The following is a 26,813-nucleotide window of genomic DNA, read 5'->3' as shown; positions in this document are numbered from 1 at the left end:
ATCATTCATGAGGTTTTGGGCCTCTTTGAGCCGTGTTTCCTCGTAAATCGAAGCAGAAAAACTCCGGAATGGGCTCGTAGGGAGACAGCAGCGCGGAGCCGGGGGAAGGGGGCGGGAGGCGAGAGGGGGGAGGTGGGAGGGGAGGGGGGATGATGACACGGTCTTGCCACCACCGCCCGTCAGTTTGGAGATTGGAGGAAAGGAGATAGTCTGTAATAAAGCTAAAAACTGCGGGAATCAATCAAAAAAACACTCTGGACATATATGAAGCACAAATAGCAATGTAAGAAGGTTAAAAGCTCTGAAAAGTCCATTTTGCATGTTATGGGACCTTTAATGTGAAGGTGAAGGTGATGTATAAGTATGACATCGTCCCCATCTGAGAAATGTGGGAACGTCAGAACCCTCAAGTGTGTCGGGGTCAGAGGTCAGATCTATGCTCTCTGTAAATACTGGGCCGATCCAGATGAAACGAAAACTAAAGTCACATGATTTATTCATGTGACCTCAGGAGGCGGAGCTCCAGAGATCACGTCCTAGGAGTATGACACGCTCTGGAGTAGGACACGCTCTGGAGTAGGACACGATCTGGAGTAGGACACGCTCTGGAGTAGGACACGCTCTGGAGTAGGACACGATCTGGAGTAGGACACGCTCTGGAGTAGGACACGATCATGCTCTGGAGTAGGACATGCTCTGGAGTAGGACACGCTCTGGAGTAGGACACGATCACGCTCTGGAGTAGGACACGCTCTGGAGTAGGACACGATCACGCTCTGGAGTAGGACACGCTCTGGAGTAGGACACGCTCTGGAGTAGGACACGATCACGCTCTGGAGTAGGACACGCTCTGGAGTAGGACACGATCATGCTCTGGAGTAGGACATGCTCTGGAGTAGGACACGCTCTGGAGTAGGACACGATCACGCTCTGGAGTAGGACACGCTCTGGAGTAGGACACGATCACGCTCTGGAGTAGGACACGATCACGCTCTGGAGTAGGACATGCTCTGAAGTAGGACACGCTCTGGAGTAGGACACGATCACGCTCTGGAGTAGGACACGCTCTGGAGTAGGACACGATCATGCTCTGGAGTAGGACATGCTCTGGAGTAGGACACGCTCTGGAGTAGGACACGATCACGCTCTGGAGTAGGACACGCTCTGGAGTAGGACACGATCACGCTCTGGAGTAGGACACGATCACACTCTGGAGTAGGACACGCTCTGGAGTAGGACACGGTCTGGGGTAGGACACGATCACGCTCTGGAGTAGGACACGCTCTGGAGTAGGACACGATCACACTCTGGAGTAGGACACGCTCTGGAGTAGAACACGATCACGCTCTGGAGTAGGACACGCTCTGGAGTAGAACACGCTCTGGAGTAGGACACGATCACGCTCTGGAGTAGGACACGCTCTGGAGTAGGACACGATCACGCTCTGGAGTAGGACACGCTCTGGAGTAGGACACGATCACGCTCTGGAGTAGGACACGCTCTGGAGTAGGACACGATCACGCTCTGGAGTAGGACACGCTCTGGAGTAGGACACGATCACACTCTGGAGTAGGACACGCTCTGGAGTAGGACACGGTCTGGGGTAGGACACGATCACGCTCTGGAGTAGGACACGCTCTGGAGTAGGACACGATCACACTCTGGAGTAGGACACGCTCTGGAGTAGAACACGATCACGCTCTGGAGTAGGACACGCTCTGGAGTAGAACACGCTCTGGAGTAGGACACGATCACGCTCTGGAGTAGGACACGCTCTGGAGTAGGACACGATCACGCTCTGGAGTAGGACACGCTCTGGAGTAGGACACGATCACGCTCTGGAGTAGGACACGCTCTGGAGTAGGACACGATCACGCTCTGGAGTAGGACACGATCTGGAGTAGGACACGCTCTGGAGTAGGACACGATCACGCTCTGGAGTAGGACACGCTCTGGAGTAGGACACGATCACGCTCTGGAGTAGGACACGATCACGCTCTGGAGTAGGACACGATCTGGAGTAGGACACGATCACGCTCTGGAGTAGGACACGATCTGGAGTAGGACACGCTCTGGAGTAGGACACGGTCTGGAGTAGGACACGATCACGCTCTGGAGTAGGACACGCTCTGGAGTAGGACACGATCACACTCTGGAGTAGGACACGCTCTGGAGTAGAACACGATCACGCTCTGGAGTAGGACACGCTCTGGAGTAGGACACGCTCTGGAGTAGGACACGATCACGCTCTGGAGTAGGACACGCTCTGGAGTAGGACACGATCACGCTCTGGAGTAGGACACGCTCTGGAGTAGGACACGATCACGCTCTGGAGTAGGACACGCTCTGGAGTAGGACACGATCACGCTCTGGAGTAGGACACGATCTGGAGTAGGACACGCTCTGGAGTAGGACACGATCACGCTCTGGAGTAGGACACGCTCTGGAGTAGGACACGATCACGCTCTGGAGTAGGACACGATCACGCTCTGGAGTAGGACACGATCTGGAGTAGGACACGATCACGCTCTGGAGTAGGACACGATCTGGAGTAGGACACGCTCTGGAGTAGGACACGATCACGCTCTGGAGTAGGACACGCTCTGGAGTAGGACACGATCACACTCTGGAGTAGGACACGCTCTGGAGTAGAACACGATCACGCTCTGGAGTAGGACACGCTCTGGAGTAGGACACGCTCTGAAGTAGGACACGATCACGCTCTGGAGTAGGACACGCTCTGGAGTAGGACACGATCACGCTCTGGAGTAGGACACGCTCTGGAGTAGGACACGATCACGCTCTGGAGTAGGACACGATCTGGAGTAGGACACGCTCTGGAGTAGGACACGATCACGCTCTGGAGTAGGACACGCTCTGGAGTAGGACACGATCACGCTCTGGAGTAGGACACGATCTGGAGTAGGACACGATCACGCTCTGGAGTAGGACACGATCTGGAGTAGGACACGCTCTGGAGTAGGACACGATCACGCTCTGGAGTAGGACACGCTCTGGAGTAGGACACGATCACGCTCTGGAGTAGGACACGCTCTGGAGTAGGACACGATCACGGTCTGGAGTAGGACACGATCACGCTCTGGAGTAGGACACGCTCTGGAGTAGGACACGATCACGCTCTGGAGTAGGACACGCTCTGGAGTAGGACACGATCATGCTCTGGAGTAGGACATGCTCTGGAGTAGGACACGCTCTGGAGTAGGACACGATCACGCTCTGGAGTAGGACACGCTCTGGAGTAGGACACGATCACGCTCTGGAGTAGGACACGCTCTGGAGTAGGACACGCTCTGGAGTAGGACACGATCACGCTCTGGAGTAGGACACGCTCTGGAGTAGGACACGATCATGCTCTGGAGTAGGACATGCTCTGGAGTAGGACACGCTCTGGAGTAGGACACGATCACGCTCTGGAGTAGGACACGCTCTGGAGTAGGACACGATCACGCTCTGGAGTAGGACACGATCACGCTCTGGAGTAGGACACGATCACGCTCTGGAGTAGGACATGCTCTGAAGTAGGACACGCTCTGGAGTAGGACACGATCACGCTCTGGAGTAGGACACGCTCTGGAGTAGGACACGATCATGCTCTGGAGTAGGACATGCTCTGGAGTAGGACACGCTCTGGAGTAGGACACGATCACGCTCTGGAGTAGGACACGCTCTGGAGTAGGACACGATCACGCTCTGGAGTAGGACACGATCACACTCTGGAGTAGGACACGCTCTGGAGTAGGACACGATCACACTCTGGAGTAGGACACGCTCTGGAGTAGGACACGATCACGCTCTGGAGTAGGACACGCTCTGGAGTAGGACACGATCACACTCTGGAGTAGGACACGCTCTGGAGTAGAACACGATCACGCTCTGGAGTAGGACACGCTCTGGAGTAGGACACGCTCTGGAGTAGGACACGATCACGCTCTGGAGTAGGACACGCTCTGGAGTAGGACACGATCACGCTCTGGAGTAGGACACGCTCTGGAGTAGGACACGATCACGCTCTGGAGTAGGACACGCTCTGGAGTAGGACACGATCACGCTCTGGAGTAGGACACGATCTGGAGTAGGACACGCTCTGGAGTAGGACACGATCACGCTCTGGAGTAGGACACGCTCTGGAGTAGGACACGATCACGCTCTGGAGTAGGACACGATCACGCTCTGGAGTAGGACACGATCTGGAGTAGGACACGATCACGCTCTGGAGTAGGACACGATCTGGAGTAGGACACGCTCTGGAGTAGGACACGGTCTGGAGTAGGACACGATCACGCTCTGGAGTAGGACACGCTCTGGAGTAGGACACGATCACACTCTGGAGTAGGACACGCTCTGGAGTAGAACACGATCACGCTCTGGAGTAGGACACGCTCTGGAGTAGGACACGCTCTGGAGTAGGACACGATCACGCTCTGGAGTAGGACACGCTCTGGAGTAGGACACGATCACGCTCTGGAGTAGGACACGCTCTGGAGTAGGACACGATCACGCTCTGGAGTAGGACACGCTCTGGAGTAGGACACGATCACGCTCTGGAGTAGGACACGATCTGGAGTAGGACACGCTCTGGAGTAGGACACGATCACGCTCTGGAGTAGGACACGCTCTGGAGTAGGACACGATCACGCTCTGGAGTAGGACACGATCACGCTCTGGAGTAGGACACGATCTGGAGTAGGACACGATCACGCTCTGGAGTAGGACACGATCTGGAGTAGGACACGCTCTGGAGTAGGACACGATCACGCTCTGGAGTAGGACACGCTCTGGAGTAGGACACGATCACACTCTGGAGTAGGACACGCTCTGGAGTAGAACACGATCACGCTCTGGAGTAGGACACGCTCTGGAGTAGGACACGCTCTGGAGTAGGACACGATCACGCTCTGGAGTAGGACACGCTCTGGAGTAGGACACGATCACGCTCTGGAGTAGGACACGCTCTGGAGTAGGACACGATCACGCTCTGGAGTAGGACACGCTCTGGAGTAGGACACGATCACGCTCTGGAGTAGGACACGATCTGGAGTAGGACACGCTCTGGAGTAGGACACGATCACGCTCTGGAGTAGGACACGCTCTGGAGTAGGACACGATCACGCTCTGGAGTAGGACACGATCTGGAGTAGGACACGATCACGCTCTGGAGTAGGACACGATCTGGAGTAGGACACGCTCTGGAGTAGGACACGATCACGCTCTGGAGTAGGACACGCTCTGGAGTAGGACACGATCACGCTCTGGAGTAGGACACGCTCTGGAGAAGGACACGATCACGCTCTGGAGTAGGACACGATCACGCTCTGGAGTAGGACACGCTCTGGAGTAGGACACGATCACGCTCTGGAGTAGGACACGCTCTGGAGTAGGACACGATCACGCTCTGGAGTAGGACACGATCTGGAGTAGGACACGATCACGCTCTGGAGTAGGACACGATCTGGAGTAGGACACGATCTGGAGTAGGACACGATCTCCCCCACGGGAGGGAGGGAGAGGGAGGGAGGAGGGGGGAGGGAGAGGGAGACAAACAAACAAACAAACAAAGCTGAACCTTCTCTTAAACATTAAATCTCTTTCATTTGTGTTTTATTCTTGACACTTTGATTTGTGACTAAATAATACAATGAACAAAATGTGAAATAATCATGTGACACTTTAATAGTAAATAAAAACTGAGAAGGTTTCGTCGTCATGGTTACAGCTCCGCTCTGTCCCTTTCACTGTTATATAATTATCTGAGGATTTGAGTCGTTTGATCACAAACCAGGTCTAAACCAGGTCTAAACCAGGACTAAACCAGGACTAAACCAGGTCTAATCCAGGACTAAACCAGGACTAAACCAGGTCTAAACCAGGACTAAACCAGGTCTAATCCAGGACTAAACCAGGTCTAAACCAGGACTAAACCAGGTCTAATCCAGGACTAAACCAGGACTAAACCAGGTCTAAACCAGGTCTAAACCAGGACTAAATCAAGACTAAACCAGGACTAAAACAAGGTCTAAACCAGGACTAAACCAGGTCTAATCCAGGACTAAACCAGGACTAAACCAGGTCTAAACCAGGTCTAAACCAGGACTAAATCAAGACTAAACCAGGACTAAAACAAGGTCTAAACCAGGACTAAACCAGGTCTAAACCAGGTCTAAACCAGGTCTAAACCAGGACTAAACCAGGACTAAACCAGGTCTAAATCAGGACTAAACCAGGTCTAAACCAGGTCTAATCCAGGACTAAACCAGGTCTAAACCAGGACTAAACCAGGTCTAATCCAGGACTAAACCAGGACTAAACCAGGTCTAAACCAGGTCTAAACCAGGACTAAATCAAGACTAAACCAGGACTAAAACAAGGTCTAAACCAGGACTAAACCAGGTCTAAACCAGGACTAAACCAGGTCTAAACCAGGACTAAACCAGGTCTAATCCAGGACTAAACCAGGTCTAAACCAGGACTAAACCAGGTCTAATCCAGGACTAAACCAGGACTAAACCAGGTCTAAACCAGGTCTAAACCAGGACTAAATCAAGACTAAACCAGGACTAAAACAAGGTCTAAACCAGGACTAAACCAGGTCTAAACCAGGACTAAACCAGGTCTAATCCAGGACTAAACCAGGACTAAACCAGGTCTAAACCAGGTCTAAACCAGGACTAAATCAAGACTAAACCAGGACTAAAACAAGGTCTAAACCAGGACTAAACCAGGTCTAAACCAGGTCTAAACCAGGTCTAAACCAGGTCTAAACCAGGACTAAACCAGGACTAAACCAGGTCTAAATCAGGACTAAACCAGGTCTAAACCAGGTCTAAACCAGGTCTAAATCAGGACTAAACCAGGTCTAAATCAGGTCTAAACCAGGACTAAACCAGGACTAAACCAGGTCTAAATCAGGACTAAACCAGGTCTAAACCAGGTCTAAACCAGGTCTAAACCAGGTCTAAACCAGGACTAAACCAGGACTAAACCAGGTCTAAACCAGGTCTAAACCAGGACTAAACCAGGACTAAACCAGGTCTAAACCAGGACTAAACCAGGACTAAACCAGGTCTAAACCAGGACTAAATCAGGACTAAACCAGGTCTAAACCAGGACTAAACCAGGACTAAACCAGGACTAAACCAGGTCTAAACCAGGACTAAACCAGGTCTAAACCAGGACTAAATCAGGACTAAACCAGGTCTAAACCAGGTCTAAACCAGGTCTAAACCAGGACTAAATCAGGTCTAAACCAGGTCTAAACCAGGACTAAATCAGGACTAAACCAGGTCTAAACCAGGACTAAATCAGGACTAAACCAGGACTAAATCAGGACTAAACCAGGTCTAAACCAGGACTAAACCAGGACTAAACCAGGACTAAACCAGGTCTAAACCAGGACTAAATCAGGACTAAACCAGGTCTAAACCAGGTCTAAACCAGGACTAAATCAAGACTAAACCAGGTCTAAACCAGGTCTAAACCAGGACTAAACCAGGTCTAAACCAGGTCTAAACCAGGTCTAAACCAGGACTAAATCAGGACTAAACCAGGTCTAAACCAGGTCTAAACCAGGTCTAAACCAGGTCTAAACCAGGACTAAATCAGGTCTAAACCAGGTCTAAACCAGGACTAAATCAGGACTAAACCAGGTCTAAACCAGGTCTAAACCAGGACTAAATCAGGTCTAAACCAGGTCTAAACCAGGACTAAACCAGGACTAAATCAGGACTAAACCAGGTCTAAACCAGGTCTAAACCAGGACTAAATCAGGACTAAATCAGGACTAAACCAGGTCTAAACCAGGTCTAAACCAGGACTAAATCAGGACTAAACCAGGTCTAAACCAGGTCTAAACCAGGACTAAACCAGGACTAAATCAGGACTAAACCAGGTCTAAACCAGGTCTAAACCAGGTCTAAACCAGGACTAAACCAGGTCCAAACCAGGACTAAATCAGGACTAAACCAGGACTAAATCAGGACTAAATCAGGACTAAACCAGGTCCAAACCAGGACTAAACCAGGACTAAACCAGGTCTAAAATGAGTCTCACATTCCTGTCTCGTTGGCTCAGTCATGTGACCTTCTCATCTCTTTCTCCTGAATCACCTGAACTGGATCATGTGACTCATTTCCGGCCAAGTCCAGAGAAGGTTCTGGTCTGTGAGTCTGATCACAGCAGCTTCCACTCACGTGTCACGTTTGGAGCTCGTTTGAGGCGCACGCTGAAGCCCCCCTAAAGCCCCCTGTAGCCTCCTGAAGCCCCCTGAAGCCCCCTGAAGCCCCCTGAAGCCTCCTGAAGCCCCCTGAAGCCTCCTGAAGCCTCCTGAAGCTCCCTGAAGCCTCCTGAAGCTCCCTGAAGCTCCCTGAAGCCCCCTGCCACCCCCTGAAGCCTCCTGAAGCCCGCTGAAGCCCCCCTAACGCCCCCTGAAGCCCCCCTAAAGCCCCCTGAAGCCCCCCTAAAGCCCGCTGAAGCCCCCTGAAGCCCCCTGAAGCCTCCTGAAGCCTCCTGAAGCCCCCTGAAGCCTCCTGAAGCCTCCTGAAGCTCCCTGAAGCCTCCTGAAGCCCCCTGAAGCCCCCTGAAGCCTCCTGAAGCCCCCTGAAGCCCCCTGAAGCCTCCTGAAGCTCCCTGAAGCCTCCTGAAGCTCCCTGAAGCCCCCTGCCACCCCCTGAAGCCTCCTGAAGCCCGCTGAAGCCCCCCTAACGCCCCCTGAAGCCCACTGAAGCCCCCTGAAGCCTCCTGAAGCCCCCTGCCACCCCCTGAAGCCTCCTGAAGCCCGCTGAAGCCCCCCTAACGCCCCCTGAAGCCCCCTGAAGCCTCCTGAAGCCCCCTGAAGCCCCCTGAAGCCTCCTGAAGCTCCCTGAAGCCTCCTGAAGCTCCCTGAAGCCCCCTGCCACCCCCTGAATCCTCCTGAAGCCCGCTGAAGCCCCCCTAACGCCCCCTGAAGCCCCCCTAAAGCCCGCTGAAGCCCCCCTAGCGCCCCCTGAAGCCTCCTGAAGCCCACTGAAGCCCCCTGCCACCCCCTGCCACCCCCTGAAGCCCCACTAAAGCCTCCTGAAGCCCCCTGAAGCCTCCTGAAGCCCCCCTGAAGCCCCCTGCCACCCCCTGAAGCCCCCCTGAAGCCGGCACAGACCGGGCTGTGATCCGGCTCAGATCCCGTCCTCACTGAACTGCTCCTGATGAAGAGGCTTCTGTTTGGATCTGAGCCGCAGCAGCACATTCCTGAACTGCAGCTCCACAAACTAAAACTGTCATTATCCTGAGCCCGGATCCAAGTTTCACTGAGGCTAAAGTTCCAGTCGCAGAATCGCTGGAAGACGTTCCTCTGCGGCGTCAAATCTCAAATGCTTTGACTTCTCTTTCTTCCTTTCCAAAAACGTGTTCATTCACAGTTGTTGGAGCAAAAGGATCACGGTCCTTTAAACGGTCAGGTATTTTTAAAAGTCGCACCTGAACGATACTTTTTAATCCTGAGGCCGACAGAGACGTTTAGAAGTTCCAAGTTTGTGTGAGACGTAGCTAAAAGTGACTCAAAACATCGAAAATGCAACAAAAACGCGACTTGAAGCGACAAAAATGTGACTAAAAGTATCAAAAGGTCGATTTGAGCGAGTCACAAAAAGACGTTTAGTACTTCCAGTGTGTGTGTGTGAAGGGCGTGGCTAAAGCTAGTGTGTGTGAGGGGCGTGGCTAAAGCTAGTGTGTGTGAGGGGCGTGGCTAAAGCTAGTGTGTGTGAGGGGCGTGGCTAAAGCTAGCGTGTGTGAGGGGCGTGGCTAAAGCTAGCGTGTGTGAGGGGCGTGGCTAAAGCTAGCGTGTGTGAGGGGCGTGGCTAAAGCTAGCGTGTGTGAGGGGCGTGGCTAAAGCTAGCGTGTGTGAGGGGCGTGGCTAAAGCTAGCGTGTGTGAGGGGCGTGGCTAAAGCTAGCGTGTGTGAGGGGCGTGGCTAAAGCAAGCGTGTGTGAGGGGCGTGGCTAAAGCTAGTGTGTGTGAAGGGCGTGGCTAAAGCTAGTGTGTGTGAGGGGCGTGGCTAAAGCTAGTGTGTGTGAGGGGCGTGGCTAAAGCTAGTGTGTGTGAGGGGCGTGGCTAAAGCTAGTGTGTGTGAAGGGCGTGGCTAAAGCTAGTGTGTGTGAGGGGCGTGGCTAAAGCTAGTGTGTGTGAGGGGCGTGGCTAAAGCTAGTGTGTGTGAGGGGCGTGGCTAAAGCTAGCGTGTGTGAGGGGCGTGGCTAAAGCTAGCGTGTGTGAGGGGCGTGGCTAAAGCTAGCGTGTGTGAGGGGCGTGGCTAAAGCTAGCGTGTGTGAGGGGCGTGGCTAAAGCTAGCGTGTGTGAGGGGCGTGGCTAAAGCTAGCGTGTGTGAGGGGCGTGGCTAAAGCTAGCGTGTGTGAGGGGCGTGGCTAAAGCTAGTGTGTGTGAGGGGCGTGGCTAAAGCTAGTGTGTGTGAGGGGCGTGGCTAAAGCTAGTGTGTGTGAGGGGCGTGGCTAAAGCTAGTGTGTGTGAGGGGCGTGGCTAAAGCTAGTGTGTGTGAGGGGCGTGGCTAAAGCTAGTGTGTGTGAGGGGCGTGGCTAAAGCTAGCGTGTGTGAGGGGCGTGGCTAAAAAGAATAAAGTCTTTACTACACACATGTAGTACTTTTACACAAGAATACAGACACTCGCACTGGCTTCAGCCAACCAAGCTCCATTTTATTTTAGTTGGGGCCGAGCCGATGGCGTCTATGTCCCATGTGTGACTTTCATCCATGTTCAGGGTCAATCTGCTGACCTCTGCTGACCTCTGCTGACCTCTGCTGACCTCTGCTGACCTCTGCTGACCTCTGCTGACCTCTGCTGACCTCTGCGTGCTGGGACTTTCACACTGACGTCTTTGTGTGGTGTCTGTGGATGTTCAGATGAAGTGATTTCATGTTTCAAAGAGTAAACGAGCTTCAAGCTTCAAATATGAATCTCACGTTTGATCAGAACTTCACAAGAGACGGAATATTAACTTCTATTATTCTATTGAAGCCTTTGATATTCCATTATGACAGAGACTTCTCTGTTTTCTACGATACAATTTTAATGCAATAAAATGAAAGAATGTTCACGATGTTTCTAAAGAGTGGAGAATATGAGCTCGTGAACTCGCCGCAGGAACCCGCCCGACGCCCTCGCCGCCGTTAGCACAAGCATTAGCCGCGTTAGCCGCGTTAGCCGCGTTAGCCGCGTTAGCCTCTGGGGACGCGTGCTGCAGCAGCCGGTATCGAGCGGCGCAAATGGTGGCTAGCAGCAGTTAGCGTCCTGTGACGTAGCGGTCGATTTGGCCCCGGGGCCCCTCGGGTGCAGCCTCAGCAGATCGTGGCGCGGCGGTGATTTAAACGAAGACTGCGGATGGAAACGTGCTCGTTAAGAAGCGTCGCAGGCGCGCGTCGTTAGAACAGCTCGTTAATGCTCGAAGATCGGGACGTTTACATTTATGGAGCCATCGTTTAACGCTTCGACGCCAACGAAGTCAATTTCACCGAGGTTAGATCATTAACACGGGTCGTTAAAAGAGAAGACGTGGATTAGTCTGGAAATGATTCATCTCCAGACTTTTTAAATGAGTTTAATGGACAAAAAACAGCATCAATTAAACACTATTTTAACTTTTGCACTTTTGGAACACATTTCATTCATTTTTATGTTTTACAAATCTTTATTATGGAACTAAAAATATAAAGAAAATGAAAATTTAACGCGTAATAATAACTAAACTTGAACAAAAACCTAATTCATTATGAACAAGTTGTTTATTTACAATAATTAGTAACTCTTTAATTAACACCCTAAAGCCTTAAGTAAATAAATACTCATCTTAAATCATGAATAAACTGTCGTGTTCAAGCTCTGTTAACTTTTTTAAGTCACGTTGTAACAGGAACTCGTTCTTAAAGGCGCAATGGACGATTTTTCGGCGATTTGAGAACTCAGGCGGAAGTGCACATGCCCCTCCCCCCTGCACATGCCCCTCCCCCGTGCACATGCCACTCCCCCGTGCACATGCCACTCCCCTGTGCACATGCCACTCCCCCGTGCACATGCCACTCCCCCGTGCACATGTCCCTCCCCCGTGCACATGCCACTCCCCCGTGCACATGCCACTCCCCCGTGCACATGCCACTCCCCCGTGCACATGCCACTCCCCTGTGCACATGCCACTCCCCCGTGCACATGCCACTCCCCCGTGCACATGTCCCTCCCCCGTGCACATGCCACTCCCCCGTGCACATGCCACTCCCCCGTGTGGACTGATACAACACACACGTGCGTTTGTTTATCAGCGCGTCGGATCACATCGCATCTCTCGTCTCCTATAGATTTCCGTCTTCTTCTGAGTCAGCTCAAACTGTCTTTCTCTGTCTTCATTTTGCCCCGTACACTGAGGGAACTATATTATGATAGATCCATGCGCTTAGGCACGCGGAAACGTGGGCACGAACCGCACGTGGCTGCAGGTGGCCCTGCAGGTGAACCAGGCTCTGCAGGTGAGCGGTAGGTGTGTTTTATGATTGACACGTGGCAGGACTAATGGACAGTTCACGTCACGAGGAAATAAGACTCAGATTTGTGCCCAAAAAATCCTCCATTCAACCTTTAATGTTTAGTTCAGTCAAATAAAAGTGATTATAAAGTGTGAACATGCGCCTCCTGCTGGAAACAGTGAAGAATGCAGGGTGTTTAAACCTAAAGACTGTTTTTGTGAGACTTTTAAATCACATGTTGTTTTATACAAGCGTTCGCACATCGAACTTGTGCAGTGGCAACCAAGTCCGCCATTTTGAAAGGGGCACAACAGCACGTCTACTACGTACGATATCCAGGATGTATGAGTCCAAAATGTTCTGTAAGGTCATTGTTCTGTAAGGTCATTGTTCTGTAAGGTCTGAGCTCTGTCGTGTGCCTTAGTTTAACGTTCTCGTCTGAAGAATCAAAGTATTCATAGCTCATTAAGCCGTAGGAAAGGACGCAGTTGTGGTGGTGGCTGGTGTGTCGCGTGCCCCTTTCAAAATGGCCGCTATGGGGAAGTCCCGGCTGTACGACGTCACCGCAGGAGCTGAACGTTGAGCGCCACCAGGAGAAGTTTGTGTCTCGTCTTCAACTCTGACCCACAATTCACCAAGTTATATAAAACAGGAAGAGACAGAGATATGTGATGGAGGCGGGGCCACTGGCCACTGAAGGCTCCTCCCACTCCATTTCCCGCACATGTCTAAAACTCCCCGTGTTTGCGTTCCTCTCCCGTTCACAGCCCGAGTTCTCCGGAGCAGCGGCTCTACACGAGGCTCGCCGGGAGCAGGTGGCGGAGACGTGCCGGCTCCACAGCGCCTCCAGCAGGAAGAGGAGGGTCCTGACCCCCGCCGACCTCAAACATCTGGTGGTGGACGAGGAGCACGAGCTCATCTACTGCTACGTGCCCAAAGTGGCCTGCACCAACTGGAAGCGGGTGATGATGGTGCTCACGGGCCACGGCAGGTACAGGTGAGACCATGAAGGACACGTGAGACCATGAAGTACACGTGAGACCTTCAAGTACAGCTGAGACCATGAAGTACACGTGAGACCTTCAAGTACAGCTGAGACCATGAAGTACACGTGAGACCTTCAAGTACAGCTGAGACCATGAAGTACACGTGAGACCTTCAAGTACACGTGTGACCTTTAAGTACAAGGGAGACCTTCAAGTACAGGTGTGACCTTGAAGTACAGGTGAGACCTTCAAGTACACATGTGACCTTTAAGTACAAGTGAGACCTTCAAGTACACGTGTGACCTTCAAGTACACGTGAGACTTTCAAGTACAAGTGAGACCTTCAAGTGCACGTGTGACCTTCAAGTACAGGTGAGACCTTTAAGTACAAGTGAGACCTTCAAGTACACGTGAGACCTTCAAGTACAGTTGAGACTTTCAAGTACACATGTGACCTTTAAGTACAAGTGAGACCTTCAAGTACACGTGTGACCTTCAAGTACACGTGAGACCTTCAAGTGCACGTGTGACCTTCAAGTACAGGTGAGACCTTCAAGTACAGGTGTGACCTTCAAGTACAGGTGAGACCTTCAAGTACAGGTGAGACCTTCAAGTACACGTGTGACCTTCAAGTACAGGTGAGACCTTCAAGTACAGGTGAGACCTTCAAGTACAGGTGTGACCTTCAAGTACAGGTGAGACCTTCAAGTACAGGTGAGACCTTCAAGTACAGGTGAGACCTTCAAGTACACGTGAGACCTTCAAGTACAGGTGAGACCTTCAAGTACAGGTGAGACCTTCAAGTACAGGTGTGGCCTTCAAGTACAGGTGAGACCTTCAAGTACAGGTGAGACCTTCAAGTACAGGTGAGACCTTCAAGTACACGTGTGACCTTTAAGTACAAGTGAGACCTTCAAGTACACGTGTGACCTTTAAGTACAAGTGAGACCTTCAAGTACACGTGAGACCTTCAAGTACAGGTGAGACCTTCAAGTACACATGTGACCTTTAAGTACAAGTGAGACCTTCAAGTACACATGTGACCTTTAAGTACAAGTGAGACCTTCAAGTAAACATGTGACCTTTAAGTACAAGTGAGACCTTCATGTACACGTGTGACCTTTAAGTACAAGTGAGACCTTCAAGTACACGTGAGACCTTCAAGTACAGGTGAGACCTTCAAGTACACATGTGACCTTTAAGTACAAGTGAGACCTTCAAGTACACGTGTGACCTTTAAGTACAAGTGAGACCTTCAAGTACAGGTGAGACCATCAAGTACAGGTGAGACCTTTAAGTACAAGTGAGACCTTCAAGTACAGGTGAGACCTTCAAGTACAGGTGAGACCTTCAAGTACAGGTGAGACCTTCAAGTACACATGTGACCTTTAAGTACAGGTGAGACCTTCAAGTACACATGTGACCTTTAAGTACAAGTGAGACCTTCAAGTACACGTGTGACCTTTAAGTACAAGTGAGACCTTCAAGTACACGTGTGACCTTTAAGTACAAGTGAGACCTTCAAGTACACGTGTGACCTTTAAGTACAAGTGAGACCTTCAAGTACACGTGAGACCTTCAAGTACAGGTGAGACCTTCAAGTACACATGTGACCTTTAAGTACAAGTGAGACCTTCAAGTACACATGTGACCTTTAAGTACAAGTGAGACCTTCAAGTACACATGTGACCTTTAAGTACAAGTGAGACCTTCAAGTACACGTGTGACCTTTAAGTACAAGTGAGACCTTCAAGTACACGTGAGACCTTCAAGTACAGGTGAGACCTTCAAGTACACATGTGACCTTTAAGTACAAGTGAGACCTTCAAGTACACGTGTGACCTTTAAGTACAAGTGAGACCTTCAAGTACAGGTGAGACCATCAAGTACAGGTGAGACCTTTAAGTACAAGTGAGACCTTCAAGTACAGGTGAGACCTTCAAGTACAGGTGAGACCTTCAAGTACAGGTGAGACCTTCAAGTACACATGTGACCTTTAAGTACAGGTGAGACCTTCAAGTACACATGTGACCTTTAAGTACAAGTGAGACCTTCAAGTACACGTGTGACCTTTAAGTACAAGTGAGACCTTCAAGTACACGTGTGACCTTTAAGTACAAGTGAGACCTTCAAGTACACATGTGACCTTTAAGTACAAGTGAGACCTTCAAGTACACGTGTGACCTTTAAGTACAGGTGAGACCTTCAAGTACAGGTGAGACCTTCAAGTACAGGTGAGACCTTCAAGTACACATGTGACCTTTAAGTACAGGTGAGACCTTCAAGTACACGTGTGACCTTTAAGTACAAGTGAGACCTTCAAGTACAGGTGAGACCTTCAAGTACAGGTGAGACCTTCAAGTACACATGTGACCTTTAAGTACAGGTGAGACCTTCAAGTACACATGTGACCTTTAAGTACAAGTGAGACCTTCAAGTACACGTGTGACCTTCAAGTACAGCTGAGACCATGAAGTACACGTGAGACCTTCAAGTACACGTGTGACCTTTAAGTACAAGTGAGACCTTCAAGTACAGGTGTGACCTTGAAGTACAGGTGAGACCTTCAAGTACACATGTGACCTTTAAGTACAAGTGAGACCTTCAAGTACACGTGTGACCTTCAAGTACACGTGAGACTTTCAAGTACAAGTGAGACCTTCAAGTGCACGTGTGACCTTCAAGTACAGGTGAGACCTTTAAGTACAAGTGAGACCTTCAAGTACACGTGAGACCTTCAAGTACAGTTGAGACTTTCAAGTACACATGTGACCTTTAAGTACAAGTGAGACCTTCAAGTACACGTGTGACCTTCAAGTACACGTGAGACCTTCAAGTGCACGTGTGACCTTCAAGTACAGGTGAGACCTTCAAGTACAGGTGTGACCTTCAAGTACAGGTGAGACCTTCAAGTACAGGTGAGACCTTCAAGTACACGTGTGACCTTCAAGTACAGGTGAGACCTTCAAGTACAGGTGAGACCTTCAAGTACAGGTGTGACCTTCAAGTACAGGTGAGACCTTCAAGTACAGGTGAGACCTTCAAGTACAGGTGAGACCTTCAAGTACACGTGAGACCTTCAAGTACAGGTGAGACCTTCAAGTACAGGTGAGACCTTCAAGTACAGGTGTGACCTTCAAGTACAGGTGAGACCTTCAAGTACAGGTGAGACCTTCAAGTACAGGTGAGACCTTCAAGTACACGTGTGACCTTTAAGTACAAGTGAGACCTTCAAGTACACGTGTGACCTTTAAGTACAAGTGAGACCTTCAAGTACACGTGAGACCTTCAAGTACAGGTGAGACCTTCAAGTACACATGTGACCTTTAAGTACAAGTGAGACCTTCAAGTACACATGTGACCTTTAAGTACAAGTGAGACCTTCAAGTACACATGTGACCTTTAAGTACAAGTGAGACCTTCAAGTACACGTGTGACCTTTAAGTACAAGTGAGACCTTCAAGTACACGTGAGACCTTCAAGTACAGGTGAGACCTTCAAGTACACGTGTGACCTTTAAGTACAAGTGAGACCTTCAAGTACACGTGTGACCTTTAAGTACAAGTGAGACCTTCAAGTACAGGTGAGACCTTCAAGTACAGGTGAGACCTTCAAGTACAGGTGAGACCTTCAAGTACACATGTGACCTTTAAGTACAGGTGAGACCTTCAAGTACACGTGTGACCTTTAAGTACAAGTGAGACCTTCAAGTACACGTGTGACCTTTAAGTACAAGTGAGACCTTCAAGTACACGTGTGACCTTTAAGTACAAGTGAGACCTTCAAGTACACGTGTGACCTTTAAGTACAAGTGAGACCTTCAAGTACACGTGTGACCTTTAAGTACAAGTGAGACCTTCAAGTACACGTGAGACCTTCAAGTACAGGTGAGACCTTCAAGTACACATGTGACCTTTAAGTACAAGTGAGACCTTCAAGTACACATGTGACCTTTAAGTACAAGTGAGACCTTCAAGTACACATGTGACCTTTAAGTACAAGTGAGACCTTCAAGTACACGTGTGACCTTTAAGTACAAGTGAGACCTTCAAGTACAGGTGAGACCTTCAAGTACAGGTGAGACTTTCAAGTACACATGTGACCTTTAAGTACAGGTGAGACCTTCAAGTACACATGTGACCTTTAAGTACAAGTGAGACCTTCAAGTACACGTGTGACCTTTAAGTACAAGTGAGACCTTCAAGTACACATGTGACCTTTAAGTACAAGTGAGACCTTCAAGTACACGTGTGACCTTTAAGTACAGGTGAGACCTTCAGAGATCTGAGAAGTGAACCAGGACCAGAATTAAATGAGTCAGAAGCTGCAAAAATATACAATATTACAAATTTAGAGAAATTGAATAAATTATACAATCCTTAACCCTCCTCCTTCTGTCCTTCTCCTCTGTCCTCCTTCTGTCCTTCTCCTCCGTCCTTCCTCCAACATCCTCCCTCCTCCTCCGTCCTTCCTCCCCCGTCCTCCCTCCGTCCCTCTCCCCCGTCCTCCCTCCTCCGTCCTCCTCCGTCCTTCCTCCCCCGTCCTCCCTCCTCCGTCTTCCTTCTGTCCTCCTCCGTCCTCCTCCTCCACAGTGACCCGATGGAGATCCCTTCAAACGAGGCCCACGTCCCGTCCAACCTGAAGACGCTGAACCAGTACAGCATCGCCGACATCAACCACCGCCTCAAGACCTACTTCAAGTTCGTCTTCGTGCGGGAGCCGTTCGAGCGCCTGGTCTCCGCCTACCGCAACAAGTTCACGCTCAAGTACAACTCCTCCTTCCACAAGCGCTTCGGCACCCGCATCGTGCGCCGCTACCGCAAGAACGCCACGCAGGAGGCGCTGGTCAACGGCGACGACGTCCAGTTCCGGGAGTTCGTGGGGTACCTGGTGGACCCGGCGACGCGGCGGGACGGCCCGCTGAACGAGCACTGGCAGACGGTGCACCAGCTGTGCCACCCGTGCCACATCCACTACGACCTGGTCGGGAAGTATGAGACGCTGGAGGAGGACGCCAACTACGTCCTGCGGCTGGTTGGGATGGGCAACGCGCTCAGGTTCCCGAGCTACGCCAAGTCCACGCGCACCACGGACGCGATGGCGGCGCAGTTCTTCAGCAACATCAGCAGCCAGCAGCAGGGGGCGCTCTACCAGCTTTACAAACTGGACTTTCTGATGTTCAACTACACCACGCCCACTTACCTGAGGCTGGATTAGCGTCCGGTGTCGGAAACTGCTGTCGCTCGCGTCGTGCCGCCGGAAACACGACGTCCAGTCGGTGACTTTGGAAAAGCGCCGATGTTGAAGCAGGTCTTCAATGCGTTGCCACGGGCGACGACCGCGGCGAGAACGAACTTCTGACGGATTCTCACGCCATTTCCGGCCCGGATATTTAAAAGAAACTGTCGATTCTGCAAAATAAACCTGAGACTAGCACGTGCCCCGCCCCCAACGCCGGCTTTAGATCGTTTTCTCCCTTTGGCAAACGTAAAGAGCTTAAAGGAGCAGCGTGTGTTAAAGGGCACGTATGATGCAAATGTACTTTTGTGTCGCGTGTTTAACCCCAAAAACACCGCTGCAGTCGCGTTCAGCACCGCTGCAGTCGCGTTCAGCACCGCTGCAGTCGCGTTCAGCACTGCTGCAGTCGCGTTCAGCACCGCTGCAGTCGCGTTCAGCTACGCTCACACTTTCCACCAATCACATTCTGAGCATTTATGACTGAAATCGCGGCCATCGTCGTTCCGCGATTTGAGTCATAAACCAATATTTTATTATTTTATTCGCCAGAAACGGTTTAAAAGGTTCCGTCAGTCGCAGCCTTAGTTCTTAGTTTCATTTAAGTTCAATAGAGTTTGAAAGTTTCATTTCTTTTCAGGTAAAGATCGTTAAATCTGCTGTAATTCTAAATCAGTTTGACGTTTTTCTGCTCTGATCGATTTGCTTCGGCTTATTTCCCGTTAAATCTCGTATTTTAACGTAAAATAAACATGTTTAAGAGTCAAAGTTGACAGTGTTAGAGCAGGTGGAATTATGACGCAGAGTTGGTAATGACTCGAACTCAACTGTGCGCTAACGTTAGCACTTCCCCGGTGTAATTCCCTCTGCCGCCAGCGGGTGGAGCGCTGGTGTAATTCCCTCTGCCGCCAGCGGGTGGAGCGCTGGTGTAATTCCCTCTGCCGCCAGCGGGTGGAGCGCCGGTGTAGTTCCCTCTGCCGCCAGCGGGTGGAGCGCCGGTGTAGTTCCCTCTGCCGCCAGCGGGTGGAGCGCCGGTGTAGTTCCCTCTGCCGCCAGCGGGTGGAGCGCCGGTGTTGTTCCCTCTGCCGCCAGCGGGTGGAGCGCCGGTGTAGTTCCCTCTGCCGCCAGCGGGTGGAGCGCTGGTGTAATTCCCTCTGCCGCCAGCGGGTGGAGCGCTGGTGTAATTCCCTCTGCCGCCAGCGGGTGGAGCGCCGGTGTAGTTCCCTCTGCCGCCAGCGGGTGGAGCGCCGGTGTAGTTCCCTCTGCCGCCAGCGGGTGGAGCGCCGGTGTAGTTCCCTCTGCCGCCAGCGGGTGGAGCGCCGGTGTTGTTCCCTCTGCCGCCAGCGGGTGGAGCGCCGGTGTAGTTCCCTCTGCCGCCAGCGGGTGGAGCGCTAACACAAGCAGGACGTGTCGTTACTTCTGAATCTCGTGGAACATTTTGCTGTATTTTCCACAGTCACTGGATCCTTTTCGCTCGCTGCACCTTAACGCGGCAGCCATGTTGGAGTGGCCTGAACGCTCGCCGGGGTCAAAGGTCGCGTGCCCTCGTCTCTCATCCAAAACCAGGGCGGGGCTTTAACTGCACACGGTCGTCGTTTACACTTTCTGTCAAATCTTTTATTTCATTTGTCGGTGAATTTTTAACCTTGAAGAATACGTTTGAATGTTTTTTAACAGTTGAATTGTGTCGTTTTTCTCACTTTAAAATGATTCATATTAAATTCCACATTTAAACATGAGATTTTCATGAATCTGACAAATTTGAATCATTTAAAATCTGAATTTAGGCTGAAATATGTGTTAAAGATGCAGCAACAATTCAGAATAAAACACATTCAAACATGTTTTTTTCACAGAGTTTGAGCTGTTTTTATTTTCCTCGTTTCCACGGTGATTTTTTGTTTTTTTTACTTTGACGTTTCATGTCATTATTTTCCTATTTAAATAAAAGACATAATTCTAAAACGTTAAACTTTAAAACTGCAGCTGAAGCTACGACAGCGTCTGCTTTATTCTATTTGAACCTTTATTATTATTATTGTTGTTATTATTATTATTGTTATTTTTATTATTGTTGTTGTTATTGTTGTTGCTGCGAGCGGCAAAAGGACATTTATTTAAGAAGAAAATAAGAGTTTGTTTTTGTCTGAAAATGACAAACGTGTTTCTGCTCAAAGTCTCACACGCTCTGCTCGTCCTCCTCGTCCCCCTCGTCCCCCCTCGTCCTTTTACTTCAGTACTTTTACTTCAGTACTTTTACTTCAGTACTTTTACTTCAGTACTTTTACTTCAGTACTTTTATACAGGGTTTAAACGTTCTGCTGAAGCTCGTGTCACGGAGTCACTTTAAGGATCCAAACTGAGCTGCAAAAAGAGGCAAAAGAAAGTAAAAAAGCAACAAATAAACACGATTATGGCAAAACGTTAATGACGCTCGAAATGTGACGACTTTAGAAGCAAAATGAAGTCACGTTTCCCAGAATGCAGCGGGGCCTGTGTGAACTCAGAGACAAAACACCCATCTCTTATTTATTTACTATTTATTCCTCCTCAGCAGCTCACTTCCTGTGTTTCTACGGCAACATCCGACCTTTACGTTTTCAGAGTTGTACGTTTGGTCGTTTTCTCTGTTTGGTCTGAGTTCCTGTTTCATCTTTTCACAATAAAAGCACCCCGAGAGTCTCTTGTGTCTGTGTTTTAGTTTGATGTGCGTGGGGGGCAGGGTCACATGGCAGGGGGCGGAGTTAGCACTACAGACTCAAAACAAAACAAGCTAGCAAAGCACGTTAGCAACACAAAGCTAGCATAGCACATTAGCAACACAAAGCTAGCAAAGCACGTTAGCAACACAAAGCTAGCAAAACGTGTTAGCAACAGCTGTTTCCTGTTTATGGCACTCGCTTTGTCAAGAGCCACAATCTGATATTTCAGGTCATAAAGCGTCTGACATGATCCAAAGCCAAAGACATAAAGAGAGGTTCAAACGCCACGCCCCTCACACACTCTAGCTTTAGCCACGCCCCTCACACACACTAGCTTTAGCCACGCCCCTCACACACACTAGCTTTAGCCACGCCCCTCACACACACTAGCTTTAGCCACGCCCCTCACACACTAGCTTTAGCCACGCCCCTCACACACACTAGCTTTAGCCACGCCCCTCACACACACTAGCTTTAGCCACGCCCCTCACACACACTAGCTTTAGCCACATTCGTTTGTGGGTTTCAGAGTGACAAAACATTAGCGCTGTTGCTAAAGCATTAAACAAAACTAATAATTATATCTTTAGAATGCGGCGCTCAGGCGTCGTTATAAACAGCTGAAGTCTATGAACAGGCTCCGCCCACAGTCTGCTCGGCGTCCGGGACTCGCAGCTGTTCTGCTTCATGTGGTTTTTCTGGTGCGTTCTGAAGTTTTAATGACGGGTTTAACTGTGGAAGACCTGATGCAGCGTCGCCATGGCGACCACAGAGCTCTGAACAGCTGCAGGGCTTTGAGCTGAGCAGCTGCAGGGCCGACGTCGCAGGTAGAGCTTCAGAGCGAGTGTGTTCGGTCACGTTATTGAACACACACAATGACGGACATGTGACCTGTGCCGGCGGCGGCCATCTTAGGGTTAGGGTTAACCCTAACCCTGACCCTAACCCTAACCCTGACCCTGACCCTGACCCTAACCCTGACCCTGACCCTAACCCCGTGTCTGAAGCGTATCGGGGGCCGCCATATTGGAGCCACTTCTGACTGGCGTGAGCCTGCTGGTGTCTGATCTACTGACCCTGGACACTGGAGGCAGCGCCCCCTGTGGCAACTGGTGTTCCCGGCCCCGCCCTGTCCAGCTTCAGAGGTTCTCAAGCTGAGGTTCAGGTCCACGGACGAGACTGAACACAGAGGGTTTAAACAGAAGTGAAACATTCAAATGCTCTTCTTCTTCTTCTTCATTTTATTTTCAGTTCCAACTCAAATGAAACGTTTTTTAGACGTTTAAACAGAACATTTGTCAGAGAAATATTCTTATAAAATACATTTATTTCAGTAGAAAACATGAAGCGTTTGAGAAGAACGAAGCCTCGTCAATCTCAGGGGCAAAAGTTCAGAGAAAGTGGAAAGAGAAAAGACAGAAAGGGACAAAGACGAGACGTTTAAGCAGAAAAGAAACGATTCAAACAGTAAAACATAATCATTGTTTTTCAGAGATGAAAGTGATAAAAACATCTTTAAAAAGGTTTTCTGTCGTTTCACATAAAAAAAATACGTTCAGAATTATTATTATTATTTTATTTAAATTAAAGAACATTTAAAAAGAAAAACACGACCAAAGAACGAAAGAGACAGAAAGCAGCAGAAATCCAACAAATAAAATAAAAAAAATATTGAAAAAATTAAATTATGGCCTGAAGAACCTCAAAACCCACTTTGTCTCCAGCAGGAGCCTCCTGCAGGGGCCTCCTGCAGGGGCCTCCTGCAGGGGCCTCCTGCAGGGGCCTCCTGCAGGGGCCTCCAGCTGAACAACAAACAAACACGATTAAAGTCAAACTGTGGAACATTCATGCAGAAACACCACTGAGCAGCTTCAGAGGATCATTCTAGAACCACATGTTTCACGAGAACGACTCATGAAACGTCTCGTTAATAAGATCAGACGCAAACGAAGACAAAAACAACAATCGGAAAAAGGACAAAATAAGAAATAAAGGAATGTATTTGGCAAAGAAACAAATTGAAGAGTAAAAGCTGAACATCACACCCTCTTTTACACTTTACTCTCTATTTACTCTCTTTATCTACTCTCTAGTCTCCATTTACTCCCTCTCTTCCCTTTTTGTGCGTAAACCGTTCCGAGCGCAGTTAGCGTAGCTTCGTGTCGAGGCCGTGTTCTCTTAACGAACCACCAGAGGGCGCCGCGAGTCACAAAGAGAATCCACCGAAACGCCACAAGGGAAACAAACATGGAGGTTTGTTCTGCCCCCTGTGGTCAGCTCACGTACAGCGCAGACCAGACGAGCGTAAACGAGATCATTCCTGACACAAAAGAAACGCGACTGACGATGTCGCTCGATGAACCCGCCACGTTTGTACAAAATGATGCACTTTAAAGACGTTTTATGCACATTTGGCTTTGATCCTCGTCACAAACTCGGCTGCAGTCGAGTTTTCGGACTCAACCGTGCGTTCACGTTAGCACGTCGGGACAAGCTAGCTTTTGTTCATTTCCTCATGGTAATCCCCTCCGCTGCCAGCAGGTGGAGCGCCCACGCAGCTGAAAGGACAAGAACAAACACGATAAACAAAGAACATGTGACGCTTGAACAGTTCATGGAGCTCGACCTTTGACCTTTAACATCAGAGAAGAGAGAATGAAGCGAAACACAACGAAGGAGGAACGGCGTTAGAACAGTTCATCACATGTGTCCTTTAAGACTCTTTCTCCTACAAAACACATTTACCCTTTTATTTTGTCATTTTGATTGTACTTCCTGTTTCTCTTCTGCACACCACATGTTCCAGTCTGTTTAGTCCAGGAAGCTCCGCCCCCTCGTCCACAGAGCCTCGCGGTGAGTTTGGGTGCTAAAGTCGCAGTGAGAGTGGGTGCTAAAGTCGGGGTGAGTGTGGGTGCTAAAGTCGCAGTGAGTGTGGGTGCTAAAGTCGCAGTGAGTGTGGGTGCTAAAGTCGCAGTGAGTGTGGGTGCTAAAGTCGCGGTGAGTGTGGGTGCTAAAGTCGGGGTGAGTGTGGGTGCTAAAGTCGGGGTGAGTGTGGGTGCTAAAGTCGGGGTGAGTGTGGGTGCTAAAGTCGGGGTGAGTGTGGGTGCTAAAGTCGCAGTGAGTGTGGGTGCTAAAGTCGGGGTGAGTGTGGGTGCTAAAGTCGGGGTGAGTGTGGGTGCTAAAGTCGGGGTGAGTGTGGGTGCTAAAGTCGGGGTGAGTGTGGGTGCTAAAGTCGGGGTGAGTGTGGGTGCTAAAGTCGCAGTGAGTGTGGGTGCTAAAGTCGGGGTGAGTGTGGGTGCTAAAGTCGGGGTGAGTGTGGGTGCTAAAGTCGGGGTGAGTGTGGGTGCTAAAGTCGCAGTGAGTGTGGGTGCTAAAGTCGGGGTGAGTGTGGGTGCTAAAGTCGGGGTGAGTGTGGGTGCTAAAGTCGGGGTGAGTGTGGGTGCTAAAGTCGCAGTGAGTGTGGGTGCTAAAGTCGGGGTGAGTGTGGGTGCTAAAGTCGGGGTGAGTGTGGGTGCTAAAGTCTTGGGCGGGGCCTGTTGGACGGGGCTCGTTGGACAGGTGACGTTGGGCGGGGCCTGTTGGGCGGGGCTCAGTCGCCCACGTCGCTGTCCTGGTCCCCGATGAGCCAGAGGAAGTGGAAGCTGAGCGCGAGCAGCGCCGTGCCCAGGAGGTCGCCCAGAGCCGTCAGGTACGGGATGGAGAAACTGTCCGGGTCTTTACCACTGCGCCACATGGAGTGCACCATCCAGTCTGAGATGCAGAGGAGGAGCAGCACCTGAGGAGGAGGAGAAGAGGAGTCAAGCTCAGAGGAGAGGAGGAGCAGCACCTGAGGAGAAGAGGAGGAGTCTGTCTCTCTCTCTCTCTGCCCCTCTCTTCCTTCATTATATTCATCGCCGCGGCAACAAAGGCGTTTGAGTCAGACGAGCCGGCGGCGATGAAGCGCTCCGATTAGCAGAAGGCGGAAATTGTTTAGGTAATTGAATGAACGAGAGCTAAATGTCATTGTGCGTAAAAGCTGCAAACTCGACGGGAGATTAAAAAAAAAAACAAGTTGTCAAGTTAAGTTAAGTTAAGTTTCTTCTTCTTCTTCTTCTTCTTCTTCTTCTTCTTCTTCTTCTTCTTCTTCTTCTTCTTCTTCTTCTTCTTCTTCTTCTTCTTCTTCTTCTTCCTCTTCCTCTTCCTCTTCCTCTTCCTCTTCCTCTTCCTCTTCTTCTTCTTCTTCTTCTTCTTCTTCTTCTTCCTCTTCTTCTTCCTCTTCCTCTTCCTCTTCCTCTTCCTCTTCCTCTTCCTCCTCCTCCTCCTCCTCCTCCTCCTCCTCCTCCTCCTCCTCCTCCTCCTCCTCCTCCTCCTCCTCCTCCTCCTCCTCCTCCTCCTCCTCCTCCTCCTCCTCCTCCTCCTCCTCCTCCTCCTTCTTCTTCTTCTTCTTCTTCTTCTTCTTCTTCTTCTTCTTCTTCTTCTTCCTCCTGCACGTGCTGTTCCACGTGCTGATCCGTGTTCCTCAGGCATTGGAGGAAACCTGGTGGCGATCCAGTCCAGCCGCCTTTTGGAGGCCCTTTGGAGGATCTTTGGAGGCCCTTTGGAGGCCCTTTGGAGGCCCTTTGGAGGATCTTTGGATGATCTTTGGATGATCTTTGGAGGCCCTTAGGAGGATCTTTGGAGGATCGTTGGAGGATGTTCTGAGGCTCATTTGAGGACTTTTTGAGGACCTTTTTTGGATCTTTTGAGGACCTTTTAAGGATCTTTTGAGGACCTTTTGAGGACCTTTTGAGGACCTTTTAAGATCTTTTGAGGACCTTTTGAGGATCTTTTGAGGACCTTTTGAGGATCTTTTGCGGACCTTTTGAGGCTCTTTTGGTCTGCTTCACTTTGTCAGGCAGGTCCTTTTAGGCGGTGTGTTGGTGACTGAACAGGAGTGGCAGTTTCAGGCCTGGGCGTGGTCAGGTGTGATAAACCACAGTTTTAATTTAGGCGTAACGAACATGTAAAAGTGTACTTGACACGCCCACTCACCTGTAGCAGAGCCGCCGACAGGTACACGGACATGAAGATAGGCGTGAGCGTGGTGTGTCCGCTCTTCATCAGGTGAATGGTGTAGAGGAAGATGAGATGACCGGGACCACCAGCAGGAGGAGCACCTGAGCAGAGCGGTGGTTGGCTCCTAAGACAAGGTTCACATGAGGAGGCTGTGAATATTTATGTTCCTGACCAGTCGATTCTCAATTAAAATCTGAAATTGTTTTTTTTTTATTTTGTCCTAATTTATTAAAGGTTGGCCCAAATCTAAGTCTTTTTCCTCGTGGCGTGGACTGCCTATTAGTCCTGCCACGTATCAATCATAAAACGCACCTACCGCTCACCTGCAGCCGCGTGCGGTTCGTCCC

At 50.2% G+C, this 26,813-nt stretch overlaps 2 protein-coding genes across 2 annotated transcripts; one reads left to right on the top strand and one right to left on the bottom strand.

Moving 5' to 3' along the window:
* The first annotated feature begins 13,180 nt into the window (after window positions 1-13,180).
* chst11 (carbohydrate (chondroitin 4) sulfotransferase 11) lies at window positions 13,181-18,719 on the top strand. Its single transcript, XM_072465953.1, has 2 exons — window positions 13,181-13,506; window positions 18,088-18,719. The coding sequence occupies exons 1-2, from the start codon at window positions 13,181-13,183 to the stop codon at window positions 18,710-18,712; spliced, it is 951 nt and encodes a 316-aa protein (XP_072322054.1). The 3' UTR covers window positions 18,713-18,719.
* Window positions 18,720-24,974: 6,255 nt separating this feature from the next.
* LOC140383494 (solute carrier family 41 member 2-like) lies at window positions 24,975-26,595 on the bottom strand. The gene is made up of 2 exons (XM_072465954.1): window positions 26,443-26,595; window positions 24,975-25,207 (listed from the first exon to the last, which is right to left on the bottom strand). The coding sequence occupies exons 1-2, from the start codon at window positions 26,509-26,511 to the stop codon at window positions 25,022-25,024; spliced, it is 255 nt and encodes an 84-aa protein (XP_072322055.1). The 5' UTR covers window positions 26,512-26,595; the 3' UTR covers window positions 24,975-25,021.
* Window positions 26,596-26,813: the final 218 nt, after the last annotated feature.

Source organism: Eucyclogobius newberryi, unplaced genomic scaffold (assembly GCF_026437365.1).
Source record: "Eucyclogobius newberryi isolate DKJ021-1_F unplaced genomic scaffold, fEucNew1.0.hap1 SCAF_514, whole genome shotgun sequence".
Classification (NCBI taxonomy): domain Eukaryota; kingdom Metazoa; phylum Chordata; class Actinopteri; order Gobiiformes; family Gobiidae; genus Eucyclogobius; species Eucyclogobius newberryi.
Note: the sequence above shows the minus strand (reverse complement) of the source record. Positions and strands in the feature narration are given on the sequence as shown.

Bases quoted from the DNA above. Each gene is read 5' to 3' on its own strand.
- chst11 (XM_072465953.1), top strand. From the start codon at position 13,181: ATGGAGGCGGGGCCACTGGCCACTGAAGGCTCCTCCCACTCCATTTCC. The intron at 13,507-18,087 runs GTGAGACCATGA...CCTCCTCCACAG, and splicing joins ACGGGCCACGGCAGGTACAG to TGACCCGATGGAGATCCCTT.
- LOC140383494 (XM_072465954.1), bottom strand. From the start codon at position 26,511: ATGAAGAGCGGACACACCACGCTCACGCCTATCTTCATGTCCGTGTAC. The intron at 25,208-26,442 runs GTGAGTGGGCGT...CCTCCTCCTCAG, and splicing joins TGTCGGCGGCTCTGCTACAG to GTGCTGCTCCTCCTCTGCAT.